General features: G+C 40.0%; 1 protein-coding gene across 1 annotated transcript in view; it reads left to right on the top strand.

Moving 5' to 3' along the window:
* The first annotated feature begins 326 nt into the window (after positions 1 to 326).
* LOC121304880 (relA-associated inhibitor-like) overlaps positions 327 to 15839 on the top strand; it is a 32211-nt gene continuing 16698 nt past the window's right edge. The window contains exons 1-3 of the mRNA XM_041236296.1: positions 327 to 477; positions 11516 to 11619; positions 14408 to 14520. Coding sequence (XP_041092230.1) covers positions 11583 to 11619; positions 14408 to 14520 — 150 coding nt within the window. The 5' untranslated portion in view covers positions 327 to 477; positions 11516 to 11582. The remainder of the gene's footprint in view (positions 478 to 11515; positions 11620 to 14407; positions 14521 to 15839) is intronic.

Genomic DNA, 15839 nt, shown 5'->3' with positions numbered 1-15839 from the left:
TATTTCCGACTCTAATAATTACATTTATAAAGCTTTAGAAAAAATATTTTACGGTTTTTTTTTTTTTTTTTTTTTTTTTTTTTTTTTAACGTAAATTTAATATCAATTGCGTTACCAAATAATTCGCCATTTTGGGTTAGTAATTTGTCGCAAACATTTTGTAACAACGTCTGAATACTTGCGACAGTCGTACTTTCCTTTTAGTTTAAAGATGAAATAAAGTGTTCGGGAGGCGAAAGGATCCCTCACGTCCAGACTTCATTTCCCAGAAGGCAGCTGCAGCGTGACTGGGAGGGCTTACCTGAAATGTTAATCACCTGGATCACATTACAGGAAAGCTGTCAGGCGCAGAAGGGGACACGCATTCCAGCGACTATGAAGCCTTTCTGCAACAACTAGCGGGGCTGCCTTCTGGTGCGTCAATGCTATTGAAGAAGCACAGATTTACAGAAAAAACTATCGGAAGAATATTTTAAGGTGAGTGCCGACCTCGAGTGTTGGTTTTCTTCTTACAAGAAGCTAGAAATGGGAAAAGTAAAGGCATCGAAGGAGTAATTTGTGAATTTCTGGAGCAAAGCTGATGCGTTGTTAAGAATGAGCTATTGTAGAAACACGCATACAACTTTACAGGGAGTGTTGCATTTGTTTTACTTTGCCACAACAAAAGAGCTTTTTTTTTTTTTTTTTTTTTTTTGTGCAAGTCCCGTGCCCGACCTCAGCGTGACTTGTAAATGTAAGCGATGAGAGTGAGCAGAATTGACCGGATTCAGTGCTGGATCCTCCGGCGTGTTTATCCAGACACCCCGCCTTAAGGCTCCAGTCAGTAAAAGCATGCCCTCTCAACTGTAACCAGTTTTTTTTTTTTTTTTTTTTGGCTATAGCAAAACATTAGTTTGATACGGATTTAGCGACATTACACGTGCGCTTGGTTTTATGCAGACTTTACAAATGCAGCAAGTTGACAGATTTATTTAAGTTTTGTTTTACTTGCACACAATATATTTTAGAAGCTTAGTTATTCTACAATAAAACCCGTATGTTGTGATCATGGCTATGCTGTTTGCCTGATGCTATTGCATGCAGCTACTTATTTCATGACGCTGGAGTAGACATTTAAAATTGTTAACAGTATTGCATTGGACAATAGGCAGGGTACACGACATCTGACACCTGTAGAATAAATAGAGAGTTTGCCTTAGTGTTTCAGGACTCCTTCACACGTAGGTCATTTTTTGACAGTTTAATTGCTACTGTGTGCATTTCCAAGCACACACACTTCTGATGTTTGCTTGTACCTTCTTTTGGGCACGCAGACTGAGTGATGTGTTTATTTCAGTGCAATGTGAAAGCAAAGACCGTTCAGAAAAACTTGGAAGTCAAACGAACCAGTAACAGTTATTCTGAGAAGTGTGATGCCACTTCAAAAGGAACCGACTTCTTCATAGCTTCCTGTGTTTTTAATGCATACTAGGGTAGACTCTTAGAAAAAAAGATTCTACCAAGAACCATTAAAGGTTCTTTGCACTGATGTCATAGGGGAACCTTTTTTGGTTCTTCAAAGACCCATTAAGAGTCCCTTTTTGTGTGAGTGTAATTAGGAGCTGTTATGTGAAAGGGCAAATTTAAAGACTAGAGATTTACTCTGATTTGCTTTTGCCCAAGTGAGAAGTTTGTTAAAAGGAGTCCTGGTCAAAATGTATGATGTTGGATGAGTGATTGCCGAGTAGATGCTACGTATTTAACAGAAACTGATTACATTCAAATAAGCACTTTTTTCTGTTTAATTGACAAATGTTTTTCTGATATATATATATAATACACACACACACATGCTTACAAGTTGTTGAGCTATAAAGTTGTTATGACAATTTTGTTATAAAGTCAAACACTTTATATCCTTTTGAAGTTAATTTCTTATGTAACACAAAATGCAGCTAAAGTAAACACAGTCCTCAGTTCAAAGGTACTTGTTCAAACATCAAACAATGGCGGTCATGTACACCTGCTGTAGTTGTAATATTCATATCTTCACAACAGGAGACAGAACCGTTTCAAGAGCAGTCTGATCGATGAACTGCAGGTGATCTGAAAGACAGAGAATATGATCAGGACATTTTATGTGAATTCCACATCAAATGTCCATCCTGCTAGAGCAGTAGCTTTGCAATGGAAACTCTCTGTTTGTGGTGGAAGAGAAGTGTGTTTGTGATTTAACAATGTAATTCAGGATGCAGAATAAGCTGTATATGTTTCATAGCCAGACAGCTCTTGCAGAAACAGCAGCGTGAAAAAACCTCTTTGAAGCAAAGCTGGGCATGCGGCCAGTGGAGGGGAGTGAGCTCAGACAGGCTAGCCAATAGTGAGACACACTGTGGTCATAGCAGCATGCGTGAGGTATGAGATGAAGGGTTTAGTATGCTGAGAATGCATGCTAATTAAAGGCAGATATGTGTTCCGTATCAGTTTGTCCCCTTGAGTCGGCAGTAGAATCGCCCCTGTGTTTGTAGAGTCAGCGACAGTCATTCCTCACCTCTGGCTGTAAATTCTAAATTAAAGCTACAGTATCAGCCGCGTGAGAAAGGAATGTTAGCTGTTAAGGATGGGATGAGGAAATCTGTTAAAACTCCTGGAAATTAGGATCTGCAGGTCAGCTCAAAGATAGCTCCCAGGCAGGGTATAGGGCAGGCAGGACCCCTGGGTACAAGGGTCATTTTACACCATGAGAATGAGCACTGCAGAGAGCAGAATAAAATTTAGGCTAAGTTACAGCAGTTTAGCTGCACAGTTTTTATCATGACATATAAAACCTATTAAAACCTTGGATTATTTTAATGGTGCCGCCACCAGGGGGGCCAAGGGGGCCATGGCCCCCCACTTTACCGACAGGGGGAGGTGAGTATATGGTTTGGCCCCCATACATTCTCAAAGTAAAGCTGCCTACGTTTTTTTTTTTTGTTGTTCTCTGTGTGGCGCTGTTGTTTATTAATGTGCCTTTTTCATAAACGGTGAGTCAATTTAAACATTTTCTATGGTCATAGACAACCCTTGGGTATGGGAAAGGAAAACGGAAATATGAACGTTGTTAGCGGCATTTTAAACTAAACAGTCTGAAGTCAGATTGAATCTACCGATCTGCACGACACAAATTCTGCACACCAGCGTTTATTTTATCAGGTAATAGGGGTTTTTTTCCTGCTGTAGTCCTTACAGTTTTGTAATGAAAATAACTGATCTCATTGTGAGATGCAAATAGTCCTCTGTTCAGATTTAAACAGCGAGGGAAAGCAGCACGTAGGTTTTGCGTGGCCATGTTTGTTTCACTGTTCAAGACACAAGGCTGCGGTAATCTCTTAATTTAGGATCATAAGTGCGTGCGGTTTTGTATAGAGTCTGAGCTGAGTGAAGGTTTTAGCCTAGGGTGCTGAAAAGGTTGAGCTTTCTGTTTTTCAAAATGTATTTCTGTCCTCTCTACTTGCCTTTTAAAGCTGTAATTAGCATTGCCAAACCATCTGCATTACATCATGGGTATCTGACAGTGATGCAATGAGCTGAAGCATGCTGGTACAAAACGGATCGCTTTACGCACATAACAAATGCAGAATTAGCAAGAAAGGGGGCAATTCATTTGGCGTTTGAATTGAAAAGGGTGCAATATAAACCTGGTGAAATGGAGCAGTGAACCTATTGGAGAGACCAAGTAGTCAGTTAAAAGAAAGGCTCATTCTTCAGTCTTTACAATTAAAGTCAATCTTGCTGTTAATCGATTTGTTTTTCCTCAAGTCAGCACAAGTGCCATTTGAAGCAAGTAGTTTTGATAGGAATACATGTCGTGAACTTCCAAGCCTAGTTATGATTTATTAGGAAGAAAGGAAGGAACACTAAACACCTTTGCTTTGATCTCATATATTATCACTAAAAGATTAGTGATGACACATTGCATTGTAGATTGAGTTGTATGATTTTGGATTTGCTATGTAGGTACCAAGCTACAGATTCTTTGTTTTTCACAAGTGCAGAAAAATTGAACTCTTTTAAATATTTTCTTTCTTCTGAGTATCAAAAGAAACTTAACTCTTATGTTTGAGCTTCACAAAGAGACTTATCACTTATATTTTGGATAAAATTCACTAGATGCAATTCAAAAATTACAAGCCCTGTTTTAGAGCAGGTGCAGTGACTTTTTATTGTGCTGATTTAACAGTTGACATCACAAAGATGCTGCAAAATGATTTGTCGCTCTCGGGCAGGTGTTGTGACTCTTGGTCTCCCGGTTGGTGGCCTGTCATTGGCAGAGTGGTTCTGGTTATACGTCTCGCCAGGTTTGAAACCGCTGGCTGTGAGCGCCCGAGACGGCGATCCACAGCCCGCTGCCCGAGTCCCGCCTCCAGCATGCCGATCGCACGAAGGCGCTGCTCTCTTAACAGACGTGGCATATTGTTTTTTTTTCTGTGTTTTTCTTTATTGCTTTTATTCAAGCTTGCAATTCAACAGCTGAAATCCCTCCGTATCCAGCGTCCAATCAACTGCCTCACTAACTAGGTGATTAAGTGCATATGATTCAGTCACAGTTACTCTGGTGTGTCATGGTCAAGGATGAGTGATTCAAGTGATTTGAAAGGAAACCAAAAACATTACATTAGCTCTTTTCCCCCCAAAATAAAATAGATCCAAATTGCAGATTTGCAGGGGGTGTATACAGACAAGTAATAACTCAAAACTTAATTTCCAACAGTCTCCTCTGGTCCTGGTTTCTGTGCTGTGCTTAGAATATTGATTCAGGTTCACTACTGTGTGTGTTTAAGATTTTGAAGGCTTCAATCTTGTCTCCCTTGATACTACTTTTATTCTCTGAGAAATAGATTCAGTTCTTTTCTTCAATAACAGTTGTGAAGGCATGTGCACTATTGACATACTTGTTTCACTTTTATTTTCATTGGACTGTGTGGAAATTGTGTGTGTGTGTGTGTGTTTTTTTTTTTTTTTTTTCAATAATGTGTGGTGCTTTTGAAGTGAAAGGTGTCTGTGACCTCTATTTGTTTAGTGTCTGCTGCTCAGTGCTCTTTCGCCCCTCTATCCCAGCATGCACCCAGTCCTGGCTTTGCAATCCCATATGATTACCCCTCAGCAAAACCATTCGCTCACCACCCAGAGAGTTCACAGGGCCACCGAATCAGCTTAAGAACAAAAATAACATGTTGTGGCTGTCTGCCAGCAAAGGCACTTCCATTCCATTTAGTTCTTGCATAGCTTTGGAAGAATAACATGTTCTAGTCAATAGTAATAATAATGCTTAGGGCTTGATTAAACCCCTTTGCCGCTAGCAGGTTTGCTTATATACTAAGTTAAGTACAGGACACAACAGTAAATATGCTTTGACAGATGTTTGAATTGTAACGTACCCTGCAATGGAATGCCAGTTTGAAACAGAGCTAGTGTTTTTCAATTGTTTTACCACAATTAGACCCTGTTCCTTTCATCTGTTAATTTCTTTAATATAAACATATTTTAATTAGAAAGCAAAATAATATACATTTTTCTAGGGGTGGATAAATAGTTTTAAAAAAACATTTACAGAGGTTTAATTTTGTTAAACCCTGTTTTACATCCTTTAACTGTCAATGCATGTTGGATGGCGATGGCTATAACGGGCATCGCACTGAATGCTGTAGCAGTCTGAGTGCAGAAATGCATTTCCGTGCTTTCAAACAAGAAACTAATTTCTTTGCAAATGTCTGCATTAGTAATTTGAAGAGGCTAGAGATCTGTGGAGAGACCACTGATATTTGCACAATCTTTCAGTCCTCTAACAGTCGATAACATTTCAAAAGAAGGCTCTCCAGTTTGTACAGGAATTAGGTGACAGTGACTCTGTGTTATGTGCAGTGCAACTTTGGTTGTTCCTTCTGCAACACGGTTTTGTATTGTTTCTGTTCAAAAACCGCACCCAACCTTACAGGATGATGTACACCTTGTACATTTTATTAAATAGTTGCTTTTGTACTTCAACATTACTGCACAATTAATGATCATTTCTATTTATTTTAACTTTTAAAATGAACGTTCTACAAAATATAGCTCTCCATTACAACACCATTGCCTAGAAGCGTCTCTATAAAATTAGTGTACAAAACAGCATTTAAGAAATGTTTGCCATTTGCCAGTGGCCTGCAAGTATACCAGAGATTTTGTAGCCATCTTTTGTTTTTCACAATGTCTGAAACGGTTTGCCTTGCAATTGGAGTTTTGCCCTCGGCTCTTTTGGTGTTGGTTTTGGTAAGTGCTAAAAATAATTTTTAGATGTTTTAATAAATTAAAAACCATTTGTGATGCAAACCGCAGTCATCTATAAAAGGATGCTGCTGGAAAACATGGATTGAGAATTGATTAGCAGTTTGCTACGCATGTGGACTGGCAGAGCTATACTGGTGTTTTTTTTCTGAAAAGAGACTAATATTGCAGATAGCAGACTGTTTGGTTCAAACTGCATGTACTGCTTACAATTGATAGAGACGTTGCGTCTACAAGTTTCTTGCCCAGCATTGACTGCAAGCTAACAAGATAACAATGCTGTGGACCAGAAGGGGCCAGGCTCTAAGACTTTGGAATGCAAAGCATAAAGGGGCTAAAAGGCTCCCAGGAACTGGCGTTGGACCCAGAGGTTCTCAGAGTGATCGAAAGAGATAATGCCACTAGGATCAAAGGGGCAGAGTTATGGACCTTTTTTCTCCAGGAGTGTGAAGAATGCACTGAGTTCAGAGGTTGTCACACTAGACTACACACACACACACACACACACACACACACACTAAATTAACAGAATAATGTGTTGTACCTTGACCATTGGTTAAGTGTCAGAGAAAGGGGAGGTGGTCCATCTATACAGAAGGGTATTTAATGTCATGCAAACATTGTAATGATGAGTATTCTGTTTGTCCTGTACCTGGGACCAGACTCCCTGCATATTTCAATAAACCTGGCAACTGATTGAAGAAAAGGACTCTGTGCATTTTCTTGAATCTCCTAACACCATCATTTTTTGTAAGTTACTTCAGATCTCCTTGTTTGTGACATTTTTTAGTCACAATGGGTAAGACAGCAATGTAAGAGTTCAGGAGCAGTGTCCTGCAGATTTGCAGCTTTCTTTATGTCTGTAATCAATTGAGATATGGTCACATGTCCTCCTAGAACTAATGACCCTCCTTGGAGACAGCACTCCCTCCTGTGTCAACGTTGAGTAATCGGTTCATAGGAATACAATACAGCACCTGGGGTGTTCCAAGACAATGAATGGATGTCAAGATATTCCTCAGATATCCCTGGATTTGATGGTTTGTGACACAGACTTAATATTGTTTTGTATTATTTTGTCCACATTTTGTAACAAAGGCAAAGGTACAAGTCAGAAATAAACCCAGTGCATTTTATGTTTTGTGAAAGCGTTCGCTAATTAATAGCAGATCATTATGTACCTTGAAGTTGTCTAGATTTTAGATCATTTAAAAAAAAAAAAAGTATGACACCTGCTTTCTTATCTAAACTGGTTAATAATTCACCTGTTTATTGTATTCGGTAAAGCCCTGATTACCTGCACACCTCTCATCAAAACAGCCCCTTGTATCCTGTCTTGCTGAGTGCGGTGATCTTCTGCTCTGTGGCCATACAAAATCTCTATTCGAGAAATACTAAACTAAATTAAATACAATGACAAACACTTTGTCTACAGGCCTTTTTCGGTGAACTCTGGAGGACATTCCAGTCTCAACATTTGTCATTGAGTTTGTTTCTTGTAATAGTTCTTTATTCAGTCAATTCATCCATTGAGTGGTTAACAGTTTTGCATGAAATCTGTATTCAGCCATCAGTCTTTAGTATTTGTAGGACAGTTGAGTACTGTTATAATTCAACCCCTTTAGCAGTAAATAGAGATATATAGATATATACAGTATGTGTATATCTCTACTGTGTGTGTGTGTGTGTGTGTGTAAATCTCTCTCTCTCTCTCTCTCTCTCTCTCTCTCTCTCTCTCTCTCTCTCTCTATATATATATATATATATATATATATATATATATATATATATATAATATATATATATATATATATATTATATTATATAATCTCGATTAATCGATCTAGAAATATTGTATTTCAAATGAAGAATAGCCTTATAAGATATAAGGACAAACTCTTTACCAAAGACAGTGGCAGTACCTCCTCCTGATTGCTCCCTACCCAGTTCTTTTAATTTACAACAAAGTGATTGAAAATGAATAACATTAGTACCTATGTGGACAGTCGCAGTGTACACCTGTTCGTGCTGAACTGTTTGAGCAACACCAAGCACTCTAGCACTTGGAAAGCATTTACCGTGAATTTTCGGAGCATTCCTACGTGCTGTGTTGGCATGCTTTACAATCGAGTCACCATCTGAGAGCACTTCACTGGAATTTTATTTCAGGTGTGTGTTGATCCTTGAGCCATTGAGTCAGTGATGGATTCACGCCACACCTAAGATCACTAAAGCCCTCTGGCTTTTTCTCTGGGCTTGTAATAAGAGAACAATTGCAGTGTGTACTTGGTTTAGCGTAGGACTAGGGTAGGAGTAGTATTGTAATTGAGGTTCCAAGCTATCCTGCTAGGAAATCCAGTAAGGTATTCGAGGAGGTTTGTTTCAGTTCATTCAAGGGTTTCCTGTGGCACACCCTGTGGTTTTGTCCATTAATCAAAATGAAACCTTTTATCCTTGTTCACCCTCCCTCCCTCCCTCCCTGCATTGTCCCCGCATGACTTTGTAATATTTGGACAGGATCTTGCTAGCTGCTTTATCACCTGAAGCCCGTAACAGCTTTTGGTTTTCAGTGTGTTCAGTCTGCCAAGCTGTACACCCATTTTTCAGCTTAAACATAGTATTAGGAGAAAATTAATCTGTGAGGGTATTACAATTTGAAATTCATATGTTTCATTGTAATTTTCCAGCTGATGGTCAGGAAGGCGGTAGTCAGACCCAGTAGATTGTTTGTTTGTTTGTTTTGTTTGTTTGTTTGTTTAATCACAAATTATTACCTATTTGACCTGAAAAAAGAAACGAGGACCAGGGTTCACAAGTGGAGATTTTAGATGAAGGGGCATTCAGAACAGAAAATAGGAGACACTTTTTTACACACAGAATTGTGAGGGTCTGGAACCAACTCCCCAGTAATGTTGTTGAAGCCGACACCCTGGGATCCTTCAAGAAGCTGCTTGATGAGATTCTGGGATCAATAAGCTACTGACAACCAAACGAGCAAGATGGCCTCCTCTCGTTTTGTAAACTTTCTTGTGTTCTTGTGTAGTTCCAAGTGCTTTTTGTCCATTTTAATGAACACCTATTTTACAATTACAAAATGAAAAATGAAATCAATTGAGTGAGAGTGTGTAAGAGGACTTGAAATACACAACTTAGTTTTGTAAAATAGGTGTCATGGGGTTGTATAATTTTTGTAGTTCATACTTTAGAAAGTAAAAGTATACAGAATAACTTGCTGAGGAAGCTATGTAAACATTTGATTGTCCAACATTTCAACTGTGTAACAAAAGTACCAGCCAGTTGAGGTAGTCCAGCATGTTTTGATACAACTCAAGTAAATGAAGGCACAAAATCTTGTTGAAGGCAGGTGATCTAAACTCATACGGTTCATTTTTTGCTTCAAGGACAATTTGGGGAAAATAGCATTGCATATCATCTCAGGGGAATATACAGGAGACAACGAGAAGTTACATTGTGCAGATGTGTCGCAGCAATCTCTCCTCAGACTCTGATACTACACAGGCGTTGCCTTTCTCCCTTGTTCAACCGATTATGAATCACAGGCTCGTTTTTCTATTGAACCAGTTTGTTTACTGGTTTGTAGTTATACACATATGCTTTTGTTTTAGTTTACTTAGTTTCAAGCACTGTTTTCCATGCAGAATGCCGGAGGGCTGATTGTTGCAAATTTGCATTGAAATTTACTTCAGCAGAAGGAAGAACCTACCTTAGTTTGACCTATCCCATAAACTCTTCACCGATGCATGTCTGTGACGATCACAGATATACACAGCATGTTTGTGTATAAAGTTTGAAAGCTGTAGCGAAGGCTTCCTTGTCTCGCCTGCTGGCACTGCCACTGGCTGCTGGCATGCTTTAGGACAGGAGTGCCCAATCCTGTTCCTGGAGGGCCGGTGTCCTCCTGGCTTTTGTTTTCTTAGTAAACTATTTTGAAATTGTTCAAGAGCAAAAAAATAAATAAATAAATCAAATTTGAAGTGAAATGCATTACCATGTCACAGAATACCCCATGAGCAACATTGCTCTTTCATTACACAAATACCTGTGTGCATTTCACAAGTATTGTTTTATTTAGTTTGGTAGAAAGTAGGGTTCTGGATAGTGATTAATGGCTTTAATTAATCCTCAGGTGAAGGTTTGGCCTCTTCTATCACCACTAATGAACGGTTTACTTCCACTATCAAGGGAATTGTGTATTATATCATTTGCAGAAAGTGCAACCTGCTTGGAGAGACTAAGAGGTTTTGAAGGTCGCTTTGTAGAACACCTCAGAAGCATGAAGATCAAATCCACCTGGTCAACTCTCGCTATTTTAACAAGGACATCTGATTAACATCTTTTGGTCTCCTGAATTCTGGTTGGAACCTGGGAAGATGATTGTATCCTGGCTTTTGTCTTTAGAACAAAAGACTGACTAGCAGGACAGTGATGGGAAAAACAAGTCCTTTGATGTCCAACCTTGACATGAAATAGATTTGCCTTTTTGGGGAGTCCACTGTTTTGTGTCACAGCTACAAACCTGTTGATAAACATCTTACCAAACAGTAAACAAGATATAAACAGGTTTTGCTTAGAAAATGCAGTTGGTTTATGAGGAGGACATAAAAGCTAGCCCCTTTTAGGATGATCTGGACAAAACTTGTTTTCTTCTGATTGGGTTAAAGGAAAAAAGTGATGTCATAAGATTAGCTCTATATTAACGACAACATCCTATTGTCTTATTGACTCTGTTATGACCTGTGCCTAGGGAGAAATGGAATACCCAACTGTTGAACTGTATTGACTAAAATATATTTTGAAATCTATAACGCAGTTCAGGATTGCAATCATTATTTATACTCACAGATGCACGAAGAAGAAAAGAACACTTATTTTAAAACCGCAGTACCTCTCACAGTGGAGGATGAAGTGGGTCAGTCTCAATCTCTCCACTGTGGCACTGGGTACAGTCGCCCTCCTCTGGATCTCTACTGTGCTGTGAGAGAGAGAGAAGCAATAGGACTCTCTCTGTCTGTCTCTATCTATCTCTTTGTCTATATTCAGTTAAATTTATTGGCATGAATACATCAGAAGTATTGTCAAAGCAATTACAAAATGCAAAATAAAAATATAGACATTGTACTAAACTTTGACCAGGTAATTCTCCTAGATTTTCTGTCATCTGATGCTACTACATGGTGAATAATACAGTCCTGTTCCTCCTCTACAGGTGCGTCTTCCAGGCTGACCCCAGCAGCAGAAATTAGGGAGCACAGAAGCACGCCAAGAATACCACGATGAATCAACAAGGAGGCTTGAGCGGTAGCTTGCTAAGTAAGTGTAACCTTTTAAATTTGGGGAACTCTCGGTAAAACTGTGTAGACTCTCCTGGAAAATGCATTTTAGGTCATACTACATCACATATTCCATGCATTTACATGTCCTTCCTACCTTCTCCTTTAAACTTCGTAGTGTCTTGAGTTGACTACCATTTCAGTTCAAAATTAGCACCCACCCACCTTGCAGGTTGGTCTGCTCTGGGGCAGGATACGGTAAGTTGAGGTGTTGGAGGTTTAGCTGCACCTCTAGATACAGAGGTAGTCTCTTGTTAACCTCTGTTTATGCATGAGCAAGGTAGATCTGCAGTGTCATGAATCAACTGTTTCAACCAATTGGCATTGCCTTGTGAGGCCTGGCATTTAGTGTTTCAACCAGTTAGCACAGTGCATTTTCCTGCAAGGGAGGGTGTTTATTGATTCAACCCAATCAAGAAACCTGCTAAAAAGATATAATTCAGCCTTGTACCTGTAAATATATAACCTGCTGCACGGTGGTACAAATTCCAGGTGACTGCTTACTAAATCTGGCCTTTTCATTTTAGATGTATACTTGTCTTGCATTATAACTTTTAAATTCGGTTCCTGTCTCATCCCTTCAAAGTTAGCCTTTCTGAAATACACTTTTTGCCAGGATTCTCAGTTAATTTGGGATGTAGTCCTGTTGTGATAACTTGACCCTAGTGGTTCTTCTGCTTCTATATTAAACACCATGCCCTGGTTGTTTGAACAGCAGATTGAAAATGACTCGTCCATTGTTGTGTTTTCACACGCTATATCAGAAAGCAATTGTTTACTGCATCCAGCAGTTCAATTCTACTGCACCACATCCCACAAAGTTGAAATCCCCCATGATTACATTATTCCTGTCATTACACGCTGTTCTAATTATTTCAAGCCAAATTGATGAGAGAGAAGAACAGCTGGGAAGAATCAATTGCCTGGGCTTCATAAACTCAGACTCAAGGGAGACACTGCATGAGTTTAGTGGTTATGGACTGGAACTGTGCATGCTACTCTGATTTTGGTTTGTTACGAAAAGGGATAATTAGGTAGCCATTTGTGTATAATTATGCTCGGAGAGCTTTTTAAAAAAAAATATATATATATATATAGCTCATAAAACAGGCTTCGAACTTGGAAAAGGCTTTCTGTTCTGTGTTGAAGTAGGCTTGCAAAATATGAAACTTCTCAGCTGTTCCTCAAACCATTCCCCATTTTTAATGAACAAATCCTTACTATAAACGCGTTTTGATCTCGGTACACAAAGTACAAAAGTTTGTTTTCTTTTCCACACTTCTGAAACGCAACCATCCACTTTTCAGCGACTTGGAAATGCAGTTTCTTGATGTTCTGATCAAATCTCGACCGGTGCAGAATTCCTCGTAGAGCTGGTCCATTCTTCCGGATTTCCTTCATTTTGACTCGCTTCTTTTACGCTGTCAAGATCTGAGGAACTGCTTCTCGTAGCAGCCAGCGGGTTTCAGCGTCGTCGTTACATTGTCAGAGAGAAGTCGAACCGCTTATCAACGTACAAACGCACAGTCATAAAACTTTGAAGTCTTGCTTTACCTTCGCCTTTTGTTTGACCCGGTTGTATTTTTATATCTACACAGCCTCTTCATTTTTTTTCTGTTGGACCAGGACTGTCTGAAGTTCCCGCTGTTTTCCTGATAAGCACATTGTGCTGCAGCTCATGTTAGCCGCTAATAATGAGTTCCACTATCGGTACATTGGTTCAGTAAATCATGGGGCTGATTCTGCACCACATTGTCTAATTTTACAAACTTCATACTGACTTGGTCCGGAACAGGCAATTCTCTATTTAAAGAAGTGAAGTCCCTTATAATATGGGACTGTTGCAACCCTAGGTGGGAGCCATCCTGACAACAATGCCCACTGTGTCACAGTGACAGCACATTTAGCCCACACAGAACCTGTTCTTGGTTGCCACCCAACCTCTGCCTAGTTTAAATCCTATCTGGTCTCCCTAAGGGTTCTTTCTACAGTGTGCTGACTGCCAGAACAGTTGTGCCCGTATCATTAAGGTGTAGCCCATCTGCATTTCTATTCTCTAACCATGTATTTAATTTAATTACTGTGCTTCGCCTTTCTAATTGCAAATAGAGCATCCATTCAAATGACACATACTGAAAACAGTTGCCTCACTGTGAAGTATGACTAATTTAGTATCAATGAATTTCTTCTTATTTCAAAGCACCATTTATTAGATTGCTTCGGGGTATACCAGACTGGCAGGTGTGTGTTTCCCCAATTCTGTTGCAGCTGTACTTCATTAACATTATTGACCACACATGAATTTTATTTAGCAGTGGTCTCTGTTTGCATGACGTGGTTGTCGACCTGTAACAGTGGAAAATGAGGTTTTATTGAATATAGAAAGTTCTCTGTTTCTATGACTCATTTTCAGGATATCTCTTAAACTAGCACTTCCTGGGTCATTTCACCTCAGCAGTGGCTTCTGGGTCAAAGCATGTTATGGCTGAGAAAGCCTGTCAAGTCAATATAGGTGGGAGCAGCCGTCTGGGTTATGATGGGGAAAGAAGCGCTCCAGTTGAATTGGCCAACTGCAAAGCTGAGCAGATATCGTACTGTCAAATAAAGATGCATGTTTAATATAATACATATCTTTCAAAGCTCCACGTTCTTTGTAATGAAAGGACATGCACAGAAGGTCAAATCTATGGTATTTTTGTGCAGTTGGCATGAGGTCTGTCTTAGTAAAAGGCACAGTGAAATGAGCTGACTTTCCTCTCTGTCAACAGTGAACATGGATATAGAGCTGAATGCCTCCCTTGCCACTGCCGATGAGCTCTCCAAGGAGCTGGGCAGCATGTGGGAAGAGTGCTCATCAGTGACTGACACCCCAGAACTCAAGGTAGGTCTGCTCAGGGCACCACTTCATTTTTTACAGCTGTGTGATCCAAGCAGAGGGGCCATCTGATTTCAGGGTTTGGGTAGGAAGTGCTGTCTACCAGCTGGGATCACAGAGCTAGGTATGAACAAGACCTCTGGCATTGTTATCTTCCACGGGTAATGGAGTGTAGTGTAGGTAATCGAACATTAAACCTATGAACCTGGTCAAGGATATTCTTTCTCACAAAGTATCAAGATAATCTGTGGACCTGCCTTTCCCGTTTTAGAGGACTAAAACATTGGTTAGGACATTTCATTTATTTATTTATTTTAAATTAGTCATTGCCAATGGTTTTTACCCTGGTTTTCTACCCAATTTGGAATGCCCAGTTATTATTTTTATCCTGGTTCACTGCTGCAACCCCCTGGCGACTCGGGGAACAGAAGCTGAAACACATTCCTGCCAGTTATTTTTTCGCACTGTGGATCCACCACTGAAGCCACCAGACCTATAGTGCCGGAGGACAACACAGATCTGAATGGCTCCACTGCAGACCCGCAGGCGCTCTATCGGCCACAGGGGGCGCTGGTATGCAGTGAACTGTGGATTGCCCTGTCGACCTAAGCCCTACCTACCCGGGCAACACTCTGCCAACTGTGTGCCGCCCCCTAGGAACCCCCAGCCACGATCGGCAATGGCATAGCCTGGATTCGAACCTGCGATCTCCAGGCTATAGGGTGCATCCTGCACTCCACGCGGAGCCCACATTGTTTAGTTTTCAAGAGTATCATATCAGGGTATCATGACATGCTTTGTACTGGGGAATTGGTGATCTACATAAGGAACATGTGCATGCTACTGCGTTCACTGTTGAAGCAGAGGAAGACATTTTCAGGACCATTGGCATGTGGGGAATATTACTTGAAAAGATCGCCTACAATATCAGCAGTTGCCAAAAAGTTGCGCAGCAAGCGAGAGGAATGAGCACCTTGCCCAGGGCATGGGAGGAGGGTGATCTACTGTAATGGGCGTTGGAGTGCTGGCCAGTGTGTAAGAGTGCTCAGCCAGCGTGTATTTCACTCCCTGTATTATAGTGACACTTGGTTTGCTAACACAGTACAGCAGTCCCTCGTTTACAAGCGTAATTCGTTCCTTGAAAACTGTTCGTTAGGCCAAATCTCATATAACGGAAGTGAGAAAAAAAAAAGATTTTCCTCTTCAACCCCCAAAATTCCCCTTAATAAAGGACAAAACAGTAAATGAAATTCTGAATCAATCATTTAAGAAATTAGCCTAAAATTGTTAAGGAAATGACAAATAAACAGTCTCTTGAGGTATGC

This window comes from Polyodon spathula, chromosome 40 (genome assembly GCF_017654505.1).
Source record: "Polyodon spathula isolate WHYD16114869_AA chromosome 40, ASM1765450v1, whole genome shotgun sequence".
Taxonomy (NCBI): Eukaryota; Metazoa; Chordata; class Actinopteri; order Acipenseriformes; family Polyodontidae; genus Polyodon; species Polyodon spathula.
Note: the sequence above shows the minus strand (reverse complement) of the source record. Positions and strands in the feature narration are given on the sequence as shown.